Here is an 18,498-nt window from a genome sequence, read left to right as displayed (position 1 = left end):
TAGGTTGGAAAAAAAATTAGATCATTTCTTTCCAAAATGGCACTTTCAGGATATTTGTGAAACGGTATCTTGGAGATGGGAAAAATACGAGATACAAGATTGTTAAGACAATAAATGTTTCCTATATCAGAAAAAGGGGGAAAACACAAAAAAGTTTCCAAAATTCCACATGTGTATATATTTAATTAGCCTGTAAAGCAACAAATCTGCCAGTACTACTTAATGAAGCAGATGGATTTCTTTTCACAGTTACTGATTTAACATTAGAAGATCAGCAACACAAAAATATGCCAAATTAGTCCATTTTTCAACACATAAAAATGCTTGAAAACTCGGTTTCAATTTTTCACATCGTGAAAACAGTTAATCAGGATGGAAAACAAGCTCAAACTATACTCCACCTCAGTGTTACTGGCCTGAAAATATGTGTGTGATTCCAGGGGAAGAAAAATGAAAGACAATCTGAAAGTGATATTTCTTTCTTTGTATTTTTCTATAAAATAAAAGCACAGATAAGACAAGATTGCAGGCCTACTCTATGAATGAGGAACAAAAATTAATGCCTTCTTTGCAAGAGATTTGCAATTAAATTTCTACATAGATATGAGGAATAAATTATTTTGGGGTGCATTTTAGAGTTACAGATACTCTTTTTATTCTGCCTCATTCTCCCTCCCCTCTTTGCCTTTGACACTTATTAAGTCTTTTTACAAAGATCAAATTAGAAAATGCTGTTCCATTTCAGCCCTTCAAAAATACACACTGACTATAAAGCATGACCTCTAGTATGAATTAACCCCTGAAGGTCTAAAACTATATAAATATTAGCAGAATAAAAATAGTTGTTGATATTGGTGATACTTAAATAAAATATTCACACCCTTAATGTTTCACGGTCTCTGTTGCCCATTGTCTAGGCAAGTCACTCCAATTAACCTACACAACCACACTAGACTGAGCAGGTAGATTCTCCACCATTTTATTACACCTCATTATTCTCATTACGCAGACAGACACATACCTTTTCTTAAAGTATTCAATTAAAATGGTAATCATTTCAGGAGCATTGGTATGTTATATTTTAATCGTGTTGTTGTTAAACTAAACCCCTGAGCCAGTGGTGGGATTCAACCAGTGTAACAACCGGTTCGCTGAGCGCCTGCTTCGCAGCAATCTGCTCTGCCGCTCCTATCAGCTGGGCTTCAAAAAAAGGGAATATAGTCAGGATAGCCCCAGTTCACCGGAACTGGTCTGAACCGGCTAAATCCCACTCCTGCCCTGAGCTTAAAAAGCATACTGTAGTAAGATTCCCTATCAGCTTTAAACATTAAATTATTTCCCCAACTCTCGGGACAAAAGTCTTACCTCTTTGACCGCATTGGTCAGCTTGTACTGAGTGTCCTCCATCAACTCCTCGACTTCCTGGAGCATTTCATTCAGGCTAGTTTCATCTTTTGGAAAGCTTAGAACTATCTCCTGGGGTTGCTCTTTTTTCTTACTGTCTGAAGCAGGAGCTGAAAAGACTATGCCCAGAAGAGCCGGCAAGAACAGCAGCCTTGTCAAGCCAAGCAGAAACATCCTCAGAGCTGCTGCAATGATTCTCTGCAGGCAAAGACCAGAAACAAAAGCCTCCCAGTGAGAACATGTCTTAAGAGAACTTCCAAATCCTCATTACTGATAATAGATGATATCAGTACGGAAAGCCAAGAAGATGACTCATTCAAGTTCTAAGAATATTAATCTAGCTTTTTCTTCAAAAAGCTGGAACTTCTACCCACTACATCAGGGGTGTCCAAACTTGAGAACTTTAAGACTTATGGACTTCAACTCCCAGAATTCCCCAGCCAGCCATGCTGGCTGTGGAATTCTGGGAGTTGAAGTCCACAAGTCTTAAAGTTCTCAAGTTTGGACACCCTTGCACTACATTAACAGTAACCTTCAAAAATGCTGCAAGGCTGAAATTTTCTTTTCAGAATTCCAGCTCCAACAAAGTAGTCAAATCTCTTTTCTCTTTCCCATCTCTCTTTTCTCACACCTGGATATCTATAATATCTACCACTGGGCTTGCCATTCAGCACTAAGTTCTTTTGGAGGATAGTTTTCTATAGGCTCTTGCCTCCCTCGATTCTTTGGGTGATTTCTGCAAACCAAGCCATATTATAATGCCATTCTTTTGCAGGTTTTAAAATTGTTGCATGAAGCAACATCTGCAGGTAGTCCTTGTTTAGTGATTGGCTCATTTAATGACTCTCCAGAGTTTCAACAGTGATGAAAAAGTAATTTTATGACCAGTCCTTGACTTGCAAGTCTGCAAGCAAAGGAAAGCTAAAAAAAAAAAAAAAAAGATCCCCAACGCATTTGCAATTTCACTTGACAACTGCTTTGCTTAACGGAGTTGCCAGGCTCCACTGTATTTGCTAGTATACTAGAGTCTGTCCAAAAGGAACCAAGGTGGATAGGACAGGAAGAAAAACTAACGAGGACTATCTGTATGCAATCCTTCTTCTAACAGCAAAATATCTTGTTTGATTTCTCCAAGCTTTCTGAGTAGCTAGAAGAAGTTTCAGCATATACTTACGCATACAAGGACTGCCAGAGGGATTTTGAAGTGGAAATGATGTGAAGTCCCTTGTTAAAGAGAACTAACTACATCATCTCTACAATATGAAGTACCTCCTTGAGATAAAGCCTAACCATCTTTGATTGAATGGTGCCATTTTGGCTACATAAGAACAAACTCGCTCTTTGAGGAAATGAGTAGCTACCATGGCAAAAGCTACAGGGTTGGCTATCACTCTGATCCACAAATATAAAGGACAACTGAACTGTATTTAAATATTTAAGATGTACCAAACATTCTTTTTAATTATAAATGCTTAGAAGTGTTCCTCTACACTTTTATTGCCTACTTACATTTTGTTTAGCATCTTAGTTGCTAAATGAAGATAGAAAGGGTAGAGATACTGCCCTATCCTAAAAGCTAATTTCTTAGCTACTGTAGATTTTCTTATCCATGGATATTCTCCAATTTCCATCTCCATGAAAGTAACAGCATGTACAATTGCCTGTGATCTCTGCAATCAGGACAATTACAAAATAATCCAAATGTATCTGTTTTTGGATCCATGTTCAGACGTTCAGAGGTTCGAAACCCTAGCGCCGGAGTGAGCTCCCATTACTTGTCCCAGTTTCTGCCAACCTAGCAGTTCGAAAGCATGTAAAAATGCAAGTAGAAAAATAGGGACTACCTTTGGCGGGAAAGTAACAGAGCTCTGTGAGCCTTCAGCGTTGAATGACCACATCTTCAGACAGCCCTGGCTCTTTGGCTTTGAAACAGATGAGTCCCACTCCCTAGAGTCAGGAATGACTAGCACGCTTATGTGTAGGGAATCTTTACCTTTACCTAATTACTTTATTAGCAAGTCAAGGTGACGATTATACCTATTCCTCCTTTCCCATAACAACAACCCTGCGAAGTGGATTGGGCTGAGAGAGAATGACTGACCAGAATCCTCACCTGGCTTTCAGGCCTATGATGGGACTAAAATTCAAGGGTCAGCACTTCATTACTACACCAATAAAATCATTTAAAAAAAGAATAGTCTTAGAAAATGTAAGTAGAAAAGGATCAAAGTTCAGGGAACGGCTCTTTGCCCCAGTTGCACTGAGGTTGCAGTAATAGCCTCTTTCACCATTACAACACACCTCCTAAGGCAGAAAATTAATGGACGGGCCACTCTTATAAAAAGGTCTCAAAGATGCTTTTTTCAAAAGGCAACTGGACTTCGTTTTTTTTCCTTTTAGGAAGACATTTTTCTTCTCATCCAAAAAGCTTCTTCATTTCTGATTGGATGGGGTGGGATGGGAGGTGGGAAGAAATGGAAGGATTTATACAGGTACTCCTCGACTTACAACAGTTCATTTAGTCACCATTCAAAGTTACAACGGCACTGAAAAAAGTGCCTTATGACCATTTTTCACACTTACAACCTTTGCAGCCTCCCCACAGTCACTTGATTTACATACAAATGCTTGAGAACCGGTTCATATTTATGACGGTTGCAGTGTCCCGGGGTCACATGATCTCCTTTTGCGACCTTCTGACAAGCAAAGTCAATGGGGAAACCAAATTCCCTTAACAACCTTGTTACTAGTTTAACAACTGCAGTGATTGAGTCACTGACAAGAAAAGTCATAAAATGGGGCACAGCAAATTTCTCACTTAGCAGCATAAATTCTGGGCTCAATTGTGGCCGAAAGTCGAGGACTACCTGTACTCCTTTACAGGGACCTGATCAAAATACTTCCAACCCCCACCCCCACCATCCAGTCGGAACTGAAGAAGTTTCTCGCATGAAGAGCGAAACGTCTTCCCCAAAGGGGAAGGGAGAAAACCCCCAAATCCAGTCGCCTCTTTCAAATAAAGCACCTTTGAGTCTCCCGTGAGCCGAATGGCTAAGAACCTCCATAGACGTCTTGCAAAGAGGCATCTTGCGGCGCGCGCCCTCGCCCGAAGGCTCCCGGCTCTTCCATCCGAGCAGCATCAGCCGCGCAAAAAACCGAGCGGCCGATTCCCGAGGAAGGCGAGAAGGCTGCAAGAGCAGACTAATCCGGCTTCGCTACATCCGAACCTCGGGGAAGCCTCCCCCATCCCCAGTCCCAGCCCTGATGGAGAGTCAGGAATCGCTGCTGACTCGGAGGGGACGCGTCCGCAGAGCGCCACGGGTCGATCGCTTATACACGTGATAAACGCGTAAATAAATAGCATCTTTCCATCGCCCATCCCCAGCCCACTGTCTTCCACAGCCCGGCGTGCCTACCCACCAGAGAAAGCCTGGAAGAAAAGCGGGTTTTTTGCCCTCCGATCAGCTCCTGGATCTGGAAACCGCGCGCTAAGCTCCTCCTGGGCCTGCCTCGCCGGTCTGCAGCCGGTCTCCCTGGTGCGCCTGAGCGAGGGATGCGTTGGCACCTCCGCACCTCCTCCTCTCTTCGCCGACTGGCTGGGCCACCCGCCCTCGGGAGGGGTGGGGGGACGAGGAAAGAGCCTTTGGGGAAGCTGAACCAAGGCTGAAAAAAAGCAGCGGTTCCCCCACGCGTGTTCGCGGCTATCGGCCGCCCGGGGCAAAGACCTACCAAGCCCCAGGAGAGTGGGATTAGGAGGGAAGGAAAGAGCCAATTAGCAACCCGTCCCTCCGCAACCTCTTCTCCCTCCCTTCGCACCGCCACTTTAATAAGGTGACCTGGAGGTCAGGTAATTGGAGGTCTGTAGTGATGCGACCCAAGCGATGGGTCGCAGGTCGGCTGGAGGGACTTGCGAGATTGTACACACACAGACACACACACCACGATAAAACCAATTTCCCTTTCCGTGGTATAAAATGGGATTGCTTTAGAAGACAGGGAGGGGCGCGAGGGGACTCGTTTTTTTCGAAAACAACCCAACCACAACATTGATTTTAAATGAGGTTTACTTTTGGAGAAGTTCGGTTGAGAGACGTCTTCTTTCTCAAAAGAGGAACTGGAATGCGATCCGGGTCTGGAACAAGCGCCGTCCTGCTTTCTCAAAGGAATGTGGACTTAAAGTAACATTTGATCTGTTCTACACTTAAAGGCAGAGTTTCCTTTGCAAAGCGAGGCACGCTGAAGCTTATTGAAAATACACTTACTAGCTTTTTTTTTTTACAGACAGACATGCCTTACTTAATGGCTTTTTTTCCTTAGAGAAAGTTTTCACCTCTTCTGTTTGCACAGCATGTCAAGTGAATAACAGACAACATTTATGGGGCTCAGTTATGCTTTCAAATACTTCGGACTTTATTAAATTGGAAACAGAAACTGAATTAAAGAATTGGTTCTGTGTGTTTTGAAAAAAATGCATTATTCACTATTATAGTCCAGTCATGGGAGTTTTCCCACAAAGTCTTTGTTTTATCTGTTAAATATGATTGTTGAGTTAAAGAACTCACACGCATCTTGTTCATTTTCTTTAAGCTGAGCATTAATGTGTAAGACTATGAACATTTTGCGCTGTAATCTGTATCTTCCAAGTAATCCCAAAGAATTAATTTCCATGCTTTTCATCACTCTAGCCAGTTGCAAAATCAGCTAAAATTCCCGAAGGAGATTTTTGTTCACTTTTTCCCTCTCTGGTAGGCCTAAATTCAGAATTGTGAGCCGTTTATGTACTGCGAAGAAACTTCTTTTGGAATAATTATCTGGCTGCCAAACCATGGAAACCTGGCAGTTAGAGTATAGACATTGGAAATTGTGACTCTTCATGTCAATTTTTTTTTTAGATATGGAAGAAATTTTATGATAGCTGCATTTGAACCATTCAAAATATAGAAACAATCATTTTATGCATCCAAAATTTTTATAGACAAAATTCCAACTGTAATACACTGATTTTTACTGTTAAGAATGTCTGTCATACATTTTGATAAGCACAAGTTATTTTGCATAGCACAAGTGCATTTTGATCTACAGGTTATTCTCTCATCCTTAATTATCTTTGTTTATTTATATCCCATTTTTATTATATTTACAAACAACTCAAGATGCCAAACATACCAATACTCCTTCTTCCTCCTATTTTTCCTGCAACAACAACAACAACAACAACAACAATAATAATAATAATAATAATAATAAACTTTAATTTATAAACCGCACCCTTTCCTAAACAGGACTCGGGGCGGTGTACAGTCATATTAAAACAGTATAAATACAAAATATAGAAATACTTAAATATACAAATAGGTAAACGGAGGAGGTAGGATATGGACTGTACAATATTTAAATTAAAATACAAATAAACATTAAAATTACCCTTAAAAACTACCCAATAAGATGTTTGCCAGGAGGTTAAAATGGGACTATAAATCAGTTAAGCCAGCTAATTGGAACAGGTGGGTCTTAAGCTTCTGTCGGAAGGAGCGGAGGTCGGTAGTAGTTCTAATATCGGGGGGGAGGTCATTCCAGAGGGTTGGGCCCATCACAGAGAAGGCTCTACTCCTGGGCGCCGCCCGTTGACACTGCTTAGTGGACAACCCTGTGAGGTGGGTTGGACTGAGAGAGTGACCCAAGATCACCCAGCTGGTTTTCAGGACTTCTTGTTAGTTGCAAAGTCGTGTCTGATCCATCGCAACTTCATGGACAATGTTCCTCCATGCCTTCCTGTCCTCTACCATCCTCTGGAATCCATTTAAGCTCACGCCTACTGCTTCAGTGACTCTATCCAGCCACATTCTGTGTCGTCCCCTTCTTCTTTTGCCCTCAATTATTCCCAGCATTAGACTCTTCTCCAGTGTCTAATTAGGTAGCCAAAGTATTTGAGTTTCATCTTCAGGATCTGGCTTTCTAAAGAGCAGTCAGGGTTGATTTCCTCTAAGATTGACCGGTTTGATCGCCTTGCAGTCCAAGGGACTCGCATGACTACGACAGGACTAAAATTCACAGTCTCTCAGTTTCTCACCGGGTACCTTAATCCCTAGACCAAACTGACTCTCATCCTCTTCTCATTCTGTGGGATAAACTATTGATACGCACTTGCAATGTCCAGTGCCAAGGAGAGATGGAATAACATAAATAATGCCTCATTATCAACAGTCATAGTGTACATCATAAAAATCAGTCAGTTTTAATTTATCATTGGCATTAGAGAAAAATGGAAACTAATGTATTATCTGGTGGCACATGTACAAGCTTCAATATCTGCATGGACCTAAAACACCTTCACATTCTCGCCTCCGTTCTTCCAATGGAAGAAGGATATCTATCTATCATAGACAAAACACTGAACTTTGGTTTTTAAAGGAGGAAACACATTTGCTTGCTGCTCCAAGGATGACTAAATTTGAACATTCTCTTGGGAAAAATAATAATTATTTTCCTGTGGCCTCCAGACAGACTTTGCAACATCACTCAGGCTAGTGCTATAATCTTCTCTGTTAATCACAAAGGCTTGTTAAATTGATAGCTGGTTCAGATTTCACAGAGAATGTTTTCTACTTTTTCTTCATGGTATACTGTATATTTTTTTATTCAGAAAACTCATGCATGTCTAGAGGGAGTCATTAGGATTGGAAATTCCTAGAAATAATTTAATAATAATTTAAAACTAAATGTAATCCATTCTAATCTTGATTACAGGAAAAACGATTTCAGCAATAGAGTAGTAAATGTGTGGAACACCCTACCTGATCCTGTTGTTAGTTCCTCTATGTCAGGGGAAGTTCCACCCTGAACTAATGAGGTGTGGACTGTCGGCTTTCCAAGCAGCATATTTCCAATGAGGAGAAATAAAACCCGAAAACATATTCTAATGAACAACTTGAATATAAAATAAAATAAAATACAAATCTTACTATCTAAATCTTACATTTTGGCAAGATTTATGTTGCCCACCTCCTTGGCAGGCGAACAGAAGATCAGAAGGAAAGTAAAGAATGTGTGACATATTATGTGACATGCGCATTAATCATTGTCAGATAAGAAACAATTCAGTCTACTGTATAACTCAGAATATAAGCACAAGTTGGCAAACCAATTAACACAGTGACACTCTAACCCCCATACCTTTTACCTTAAGCTTGACCTTATGCATTTTTAAGTGGTCCCTAAGGGGCGTGCATAAGCGCACCAGTGTGCCTACTGTCCCTGTCCTACTGTCCCATTTATATATACTCCTTTTATGTGTTTATGGCTATGCTTGCTTATTTATATCCATTTATTTGTGCCATTTTTCATGTGTTTTTCCTGCTTGTTTCCTTGTACTTGTTGACAAATAAATAAAATACATACATACATATATACATGTCAACGTACTGCCATGATTAGTTATTGATATTGGAACAGACTGTAGTTGGACAGCTAAGAGAGCTTATGTAGAAGTAAGGATAAAGAACGTTGTTTTCAAAGACACGCCTCTATGTATTGTAGCATACCTACACCTGATGTACAAATATTTTCAAGAAGGAACACTTCACACTCAATCTTTGCAACTGGCAAGAGGGGGAACCCGGGTGCTCAGAAGTGAGGAGTGTTCAAAATTCAATGTAAAAGTTGGCTGCTTCTTTCAAGGAAATATCTCCTTCACCTGGGCCAGAAAATGTATTGAAGTACTTGCTTTTTTATGATAAGGGATGAAAAGGTAAGGTGGGGCATATATGCAGAGATGCACAGCTGCCGTAAGTGACTCAGGTGAAAAGGAGGAAACTGAATAGGGATACCAATTGCTGCTGCAGGGAATATGCCATCATTGTATCTCGGTCTTCCTCTGGGTAGTGATAGGGACCAGATAGATGACCATATGCAAGCATGCATTCCTACTTCCTTAATTCCTTATTGGTTGAGCTTTACTGCTATAGCAGTAAAGCAGTATATAAGCATTTAGACTTATATACCGCTTCATAGTGCTTTTACAGCCCTCTCTAAGCGGTTTACAGAGTCAGCATATTGCTCCCAACAATCTGGGTCCTCATTTTACCCACATCAGAGGGATGGAAGGCTGAGTCAACCTTGAGCCACTCAGGATCAAACTCCTGAAGTGAGCAGTGAGTTAGACCTGCAGTACTGCATTCTAACCACGGTGTCACCTTGGCTCGCTCTATGGTGAATTGCAGATATTCCTCACTTATTGACCATCATTTGGACTGGCATTCTGTTGCTTTTTAACTGTGATACAGTTATAAAGTGGAAAATCATGTGACCCTGCACAATTTATATCAGTAACGGCTTCAGTCATTAAAGAAATCATTGTGATTTTTTAAGTGCAAACATGATCCCAACTTGCAGCTTCCTGCTGGCTTCCCCACTGACTTTGCTCGTCAGAAGCCAGCTGTGAAAATCACAATCACATGACTGCGGGATGATGTGACTCATAATCGCATGCTGGTTGCCGAATACCTGAATTATGATCATGGGGAGCACCGACAACGGCAATGACAAGGACCGGTTAGCTGTCATATAACTGAACAATTACTGAACAAGTGGTTGTTAACCAAGGACTACCTCTCTGTCCTTGGTAGGAATTTTTTAATATTGATTAAAATATATCTCCAGATATGGAACTCATCTGTCAGGAACGTCAGATAAATTGTGGCGGGAAAATTGCTATGCACTCAAAAGAATTAAACAGATCTAAACATTCTAAAGGAACCTTCTTAAGAAAGCTTGACAGAAAAGAAAGATTGAATAATACAATTCCGTATGACCTAGATTTCATTCATTGCTTAAAAGTTGATCTGTATTAACTTGCATTAACTTATTAAACCAGAGTGGTGCTTTTTTAATACCTATCTTATGTGTTCAGTGATGAATGTTAACTGTTTATAAATTGAAGATGCATCTGACACAAATAAAGAAAAAACTTATTAAAATATTGTATTTGAGCAATTTAGTGTTTATATTTATATTCTTATTATTTATATATTATATTCCTATTTTCTCTTTCACTTTTCTCTTTATTTTTAATCCATTTTAGTAATTATGTTATATTAATGTGCTTTTTTAAAAAACTAGCGTTCGTTGAACTAGTTGAATTGTATTTACGAGTTTGGTCGATCAGTTTTTGTTCTACTTTTACCCCTACTTCTACAAAAAATCTATAAAATTACACTGAAAATACTCTACTATTTGCTACCCATGTAACTCTGTATTTCATCCTTTCTCTTGATATATCGTAAGCTCTAGGACAACAGTGCCGCCGTGGTATTTTGATGCTTACATGTTCTCATGCCAATCCCACTGAAAATGCACAGTTTTCCCCAAATCCTTATTTCTAGCATATAGCATTGCACCCTATTCTGAGCCATAGCAAGTGATTCAGAAATAAGTAGATTCCTTCTTTCCTATTATATAAGCAGAAGGTATGTGCTGAAATTCCATGTCAACTAAAAGCTTATTGTTGTACTATATGTGGTCAAAATGCTCTTTAAAACATTTCTGGCATATCTGTTGCTGTATCAAAAGCTAAAACGTGTTTGCATTATGCAAAATATGTTTACATTAAAAAAAAAACCTTGAAAGTCTTTTAGGTTTTCTTCAAAAGATAACAAGCTTCAAACTTCAAAAGTAGTACAGTGTTATCTTTTATATTGTATTCTGTTTTTTTATTTTACTTCTCTGTTATTGCCTAGAGCAGGAGTCAACTGGTGGCTCTGGAGCCACATGTGGCTCTTTCATCTCTCTGCTGCAGCTCCCTATTGCTCAAAATATGCGTCGCAACCAACAATGTGCGACACCCGCTGGCACACAATTTATTGAGCTTTTCAACCCCGGTAGGTCAACCATGGATAAATCCAAGAAAAGAAAAGAAAAGTTTTAGAAGAAAAGAGAATGTTTAATTCAACTACATAGGCTACTTTTGGGGCCACTCAGGAAATAGTTAGGCATGGGAAGGGTTTTGTGGCGCCTGGTGTTTTCTTTTCTGTGGGAAACGGGTCCAAAGTTTGCCAACCCCTGGCCTAGAATAAATGCTTTGGGATGGGAAGCTGTATAAATGGAACAACCAGGACTAAAAGTATTCTTTGACAATTGTGTGCCAATCTGTTTGTTGCACCAGTGCACCACACGAGGGCAAACTAGCTTCACACCGGTTGGGCTGCAGCATTCTCAAAGGGAATTCATCTGGGACTTTCTTCCACGCTCCTCCGCTGACTGCGTCCAGGTAGATCCAGCACCAGTTCCAACTCTCTCTGCATAATGGAGCCAGCAGTTTCCTACCACCGAAATCGGGGTACTTATCTATCTACTTGCAAACAATGCTTTCAAGCAGGTGGGTAGGAGCTAGGGAGAAGAGATGGGGGCTCACTCTGTCCTGCGGAGCTGGACTCGAACCACCAGAGTGCTGACAATGTCTCAGCATATCCAGCATCATTAAGTCTCTGGCCCACTGCGTCCCTGAAGATGTGGGGAAATGGTTGGCACACACTAAGTTTCTTACTTGCCCAGCAAACACCCAGGGTTTTGCCAAATTTTGTTTCAGTCAAAACCTGCACTTCTGTTGTGCTGTGACCGATACATGAGGGTGTAGATCAAGGTTTTCTGTTCTACATGGACGTTGTAATCCTTTATTGTGGGTTTGAATCTTTGTACTCATTTAAGGAGCTCATTGCTGTCTTAGAATATCAAGTGGATATTTAAAAATCATCAGATTAATATTGAAATGACCGAGACACAAGGTAAATGAAGAATGACTACAGAGACACAACACAAGTCCTGACTTCATGTCCAAAAATTGCCATGTTCAAAGTAAACAGGAAGTAATGATCAGGCAGTATCATGCTTGATGCCAGATCTCTGGATTAGCAAAAATTTCACTGATGACACTGCCATTGTTAACATCTCTCTCACCGTAAAGCCAGTGAAAGCAGAGGGATGCCAGGCACTTCATTTCTTATCTTTGAAGTTAAAAATAGCGAGACAGAAATGCTATCAATAGATAGTATCATAACTCAGAATGGCTGCTCCACAATACCCTAATAGGAACAGTCCTTCTGGATTACATTAAGAGAATGACATAGTTTTTCTGTGATTGGTAATTCCATTTTAAAAACTGCCTGGTCACTCTTTAATCCTTCAGAGTTTTCATGAAGTGCAAAAAGAACGTAGATATCTCATCTATAACAGGAAATGTACCTCCCTTGGTCCCGTAGTAGGGTAGCCCGAGGTCATCTCCCGTTCTACAGTCCTGTGTGACCTGAATTAAAACCAAAAAATAATAGCATTTTACTGGAAAAAATTTTAAGACTGTAAGTATAACTGATAGAATTGGACAAGCATTAAAATAGGAATGTTTATGGAAGACCTGGATAGCTTTTTAAGATCACGTTTGTGTCTGACAATTGGAAGAATAAGATTATCGATCCTACACTGTACAAAATAGTAAGAGTGAATGTAAAAACGACATGGGGCCTCGCCTGTTAAAAATGCCGGAAAAGAGTTTGGAAGAATTCAGATATGAAGAATATGTGAAGTAACAATGAGCAAAGGATGGAAAGTACCATGTGTCTTCATGCCAGTCAAGAGATTGTGAAGATCTTAGATCTTCAGGAGATCTTAGCAATGGATGAATGTGAGAAAGGTTACTGGATGCCTTTTGATTTATCAAAATGAATAGGCTTGAATTATAGAATGTTATACATGCTTATGAGTAATTAATTGATAAGTGCAAGAAGAAAGTTATGATGGAAGTAAAGCCTTAATAATCATTTTATAGTTATGTAAACTGTGTTTTATTCTGTTTTTATTGCATGCTGCCCAAAATCACATTAATGAGATGGGTAGCTACATAATTTTTAAAAATAAAATAAATAAAGTATATGTGATATCAAATGCAAATGGTGAACTGATTAGGGTGTATTACAAGGAAGTATGACATCCCCTTGGTAGTTTAATACATTTAGGACAAAATGTATACACAATAATTTTTGGTTGAGGACATGAAATCTATTTTCAAAAATAGATTTGCCATGAAAGTTACATTGTATGATACAGTGTGGATATGGATCTGAAAACTAATGTATCAAAGATCAATTGGAGTGGCCAATTGCATTTATATGATCCAATGTACCATAAATTACAAGATTTGGCTTAATTGCTAAAATAACAATTCAAGAGGCTAACAGTAATTATTTCAAAATTATGGATAAATTATCCTGGGTAAATTACTCATAAAATGTAGTTAATACTTTGAAGTAATAAATAAATGAATCGAATGGTTGGATGAATTCATATTTTGCATTACAATGTTGACATATTTTATATGCATATGTAGTTTGTGGTTCTGGAGAATACGGTTACCAAGTTTGGACCTTGAAAGAACTAATACACCATTGATAATAGGATCAAAGGTAGATCAATAGAATCAATAGGAAGTACCGCCGCTCTGAAGTTGCAATGGTACATTTTTCTTAGAATATACATAGCAATTATTTAGAAAAGATTTCTGCTTGGTTCCCAGCCCTCCAACACACATGGCACTTTCCACCATGAAAAATTCATGTGCTGCATTGCTAGAGCTTGACACTTTTTAAGATTGGGAAGCAATTGAAATTAAATCATTTCTTAGGAACAATATTTTGAGAGTGTGACTTTTTCCAGTATGCTTTTTTTCCTGAATTATCTTTCAGTCTACTCCCTCTTCTGTCATACATTTGTTCTGTAATTCAATCTTCATTCATTCTCTCCATCTATATGGCCAGACCACCTCATTGTACTGTTTTAATCACTAGTCAATCACTTTTATATTCAACTCTTATTCATTCACTATCCATTTAATGTAGGCCAAAAATTGTGTTCCTTTCCTGCATGCAGACTGAAGTATCTATTCCCACTGCCTTTATTTCTCTTTTCTCCTGACATAATCCACTCTCATTGACAGATAATAAAGGCAGAAGCCAACCATCAGAATTTTAATGTTTTAATTTTCACAACAGGCTTAACTGACCGTGGCACATCTTTTATGGTATTTTAATTTAAAATCCAAGGGTCTGATGATCGGTGGATTGGTTTAACTGTGAGTGTGATGGAACGTGAGAAAGACGTTGGAAGGCTGGCAGCCGAAGGGCAGGAAGGATCAGATAAAATGAAGAGGAGCCCACAATCAAACAATAGGCAGAGAAAGAAACCTAGAAAGAATCTGCCTTGACTTATCAGATGGTAATAAGAAAAGGTTGGAGATTTGTACTGTCAGACATGTAAGATTCTGTTAATGTAGCCTTACAATAAAATAGAATTAATCCATCTTGTCATGTTTCCAGTCTGACCTACTTGGGAGGTTGATGGTGAGTACATAAACAATATATGGGTACTTCTTAAAAAGTATTACTACATACTAATTAGTCCTTCACTTATAACCACAATTCAACCCAACATTTCTGTGGCCAAGTGAGACATTTGTTACGTGAATCTTGCCCCATTTTATGACCTTTCTTGTCACAGTTGTCAGGTGAATCAGTGAAGTTGTTAAGTGAGTAACATGGCTGTTAAGTGAATCTGGCTTCCCTGTTGACTTTGCTTGTCAGAAGGTCACAAAAGGTGGTCACAGGATTCGGGGACCATCATAAACATGAACCGGTTGCCAAGCATCTGACTTTTGATCAAATGACTATGGGGATTCTGTAATGGTTATAAGTGTGAAAAATGGTCATGAGTCACTTTTGTCAGTGCTGTAACTTTGATTGGTTACTAAATGAACTGTTGTAAGTTGAGAACTACCTGCACTTGTTGGTAAGCCCTTCTGCAAATAAGATGAACCCATGTATTTTGAGTGTGTTTTAAGCACCTGAAATTTTGGTTTATCTGCAAGTATGTACATTAGCTTGCCACTCAAGTATTTGACAAATGTGAAAAGAAAATGGAATACTACAGTGTTATTGGTTAAGTTAAACAGTTCTCAAGAACCAAAATACATATTTACATGGAATGTATCCAGAAAAAAAAGTTTAATTTAGAGATGGCAAAATGATATGAATGATTCTTTCCATGGAACTAAATGAGTAAATTTCTGTGAAAAAGAACCAACATCATAGAAATCAAATTGCATCAGATTCGCAGTATTGTCAGTTTACACAATATGACATAATTCCGTGACTGCATAGGGAACAAAATGCACATTCTGCAACTTTAAAAAAAAAAAAACCTGTTTATATCTACCTATTCCTGGAAACAACAAAAAATTCAGAGAAAGATTACCCACAGACACACTTTTCTTTTTTAATATAATTATTGTTATTAAAAATGTTCTAAATATAAAATACAAATGAAAATAAAAACAATGGGGAAGATGGTAAGGGGGAAAGGAAAGAGAAATAGAGAGGGGAAGAAGGAAAAAAAGCAGTGATTTATAAGTAAGTAAATTACATAATAAAATTATAATCTCAACTTTTTATTTGTGTGAAGTACTACCAATTAATATATCAACATCATCAAAACCCAAAATCATTTTCATTTTTATCTCTTTCAAGTAGAAATGGTCAGAAGAGATTTCCAAGTGGAAACCTTGTACCTTTCTTGTTACCACAATCCAGTGGTGGGTTCTGGACCCGTTGCAACTGGTACGGTGTCCTCCACATGAACGCACGAAGCGCGCACATGCGTCTTACTGTCCAGCAACGCCTCCGCGAGCCTCCATGATTCTCCAGCTGCTCGACGGAGTGTTGTGCTGGTGCTGTACGCGCCATGCAAGTGCGCGGAAGCACCAAAGAGTTTAAAGACAGATAATAAGGAGCACGGGAGGGCAGGTGGGCACTCTGGAGCACCGTACCAGAACCTGGTGCTCCGGGCAGGCTCCGGTACGCCTGTACCTGGACGTACTGTCTGCAAACCACCACTGCCACAGTCATGTGGCATATTAGTACCCACACATCATAGGTGAGTTTCTGCCGGTTCGGCCTGGATCGGGTGAACCAGTAGTGGTGGCAGCAGGAGGTTACGCCCACCTGCCTAGACACTTCTGTGCATGTGCAGAAGCATCGCACATGCGAGTGAGCGCGTGCATGAGTGAACAGGTAGTAAAAAAAAATGGAAACCCACCACTGCCACACATTCTGCAAATTAGTATTGTCATGAGACATGCGTGCTTTACTTCTTTTCTCAGGAATGCCTTATTGAAATAATAATGAACAAAGAAATCACATTCTCAATACCCTACTCACAGTTCAAAGACTTACTCTTCAAAGAAAGAAAAATATGGTGGGTGGGTGGGTTGTAGAACAATGTGATTAGATATGTATGGATGATGAATCATTATCAGTGTAAATGATCTATGTGTGATAATAATGAAATAGGACTATAATTCATTGAGATGTTCATGTCTAACTAGAACTCACAATCTCCCAGTTTCTAACATGGTACCTTTAACCATTACACCAAATTGTCTGTTGTCTGTTTTGGTTTCTTTTCTTTTTTTTTTCCTTTCTCTTTTCTTTATAACTTTCTGTATTGTTACAGTACTTTTTTCCTTGGTGTTCAATTCATAAAAGCAATCTTTAAAAGAAAAAGAACACCAAAAGTATTAAAAACTACAACACTATGCCACCTGGTGGATTCTTTGTACACGGCTTTGATGCCATTTAACCACAATTTCCTGTTTACCCATATGATGGATGGGTGATTGAATTATATGAAATTATAAGTGTGCTTCTGCCTTTATTATTTGTAAATGAGAGTTGAGTATGTCAGGAGAAAACAAACAAACAAATGCACTGAATACTTCAGCTGGTGTGAAGGAAAACAACAAGAGATATGGCCCACATTAAATGAATGAGTGTGAACTGAATACATAAGTGATTGAGCACAACTGAGGTTGTTTGTTCATATCGAGAGAATAAATGAAAACTGAATCACAGATTATGACAGAAGAGTGAGTAGACTGAAAGGGAATCATAGGTGGATGAGGTTAGAAGTTGTTAGGAAAAGTCACACTCTCAAAGCATTTGCCCATAAGAAATGATCTAATTTTAGTTGCTTGCTAACCTTCGAGTTGTCAAGCTCTGGCAATATTAATTGCCTTTTCTTATTTCTAAATCCTTCCAACTCAGTCCCCAAAATTGTCAGAATAATCGAAATGCTTTAATGGCAACTAATCTTACATTTTATCACTTGGATTGTGATTAGCAATTACAAAAAACACCCAGCTGAATCTACAGCAGTCCCAACTCATTATAGTAAGAAATTTAAAGAACAGAAAATAATGTAGGCATAAGCAAAAACAAGGATAATTTGCGAGGATATAAAGATATGGAGAGATGTAAACTAATTAGTTCTTTTCCCTTATATCCACCTAATCTCTTTTCCTTACTACTCTTTGTGCCATTTGCAAAATGTCAAAATGGCGTAGCTAATGAGTTTGTATCCATAGAATCGCAAATCAAATCATTTTTTTTTATTTCAGCCATAGACTTGCATAAATATGTATCTCATTACAGCAGCAGAAAACAATGAGTGTACAGTTTAATTGGAAAGCAATTTTACAGATATCTGTCCAGAGAATATTGTCACAAGCTCATATGGGAAAAGGCAATGCATTTGAACATATGGAGATATGTTTCACATGCCATATAATTACATCAATGTTGTTTGCAGCACGAGACATACATATTATGCTCCTCCATTTTGATACTCTAAATGGGTCTTGCGAGCATAAAAATGTAAGTATTCGTGTGTCAGAGTCAGGATTATGGGCTTAAATCACCTTACTGCAGGAAATAACACATAGTTTTATACCAAATTATAAGTTGTTGGGTTATGATATAGTTCAATAATGTGCAAATCTTAAACATCTTGTCTGATTTATGCAATTACAATTAAATGCATATGAAGAAATTTAATGTCCTGTTTCTACAGAAAAAAATCTGTTCAATTTTTAAGCATTTTTATAAATCCACAGATAGACCTTTAAAAAAGAATGCAAACTTCTTGGAACTTAAGCTTTGTTTTCTTTTATAATCCCAGTGATCATAAATCTTTTATTATAAAGGACCGTCCTTTATCTCA

At 38.8% G+C, this 18,498-nt stretch overlaps 1 protein-coding gene across 3 annotated transcripts in view; it reads right to left on the bottom strand.

Moving 5' to 3' along the window:
* Window positions 1-18,498, bottom strand: part of DKK3 (dickkopf WNT signaling pathway inhibitor 3) — a 103,469-nt gene that overhangs the window by 35,135 nt on the left and 49,836 nt on the right. The window contains exons 1-2 of one of the 3 annotated variants that reach the window (XM_081936863.1): window positions 5,472-5,487; window positions 1,366-1,602 (exon numbers count right to left, since the gene is read on the bottom strand). In XM_081936863.1, the coding sequence (XP_081792989.1) occupies window positions 1,366-1,578 (213 nt within the window). In that variant the 5' untranslated portion in view covers window positions 1,579-1,602; window positions 5,472-5,487. Of the gene's footprint in view, window positions 1-1,365; window positions 1,603-4,824; window positions 5,060-5,471; window positions 5,488-18,498 lie in introns of those variants that run through there. The other 2 variants (XM_081936862.1, XM_081936861.1) reach the window with 2 other exon arrangements.

Source organism: Natrix helvetica (assembly GCF_964273705.1).
Source record: "Natrix helvetica genome assembly, chromosome: 1".
NCBI classification, from domain to species: domain Eukaryota; kingdom Metazoa; phylum Chordata; class Lepidosauria; order Squamata; family Natricidae; genus Natrix; species Natrix helvetica.
This window is presented reverse-complemented; position numbering and strand designations above follow the sequence as displayed.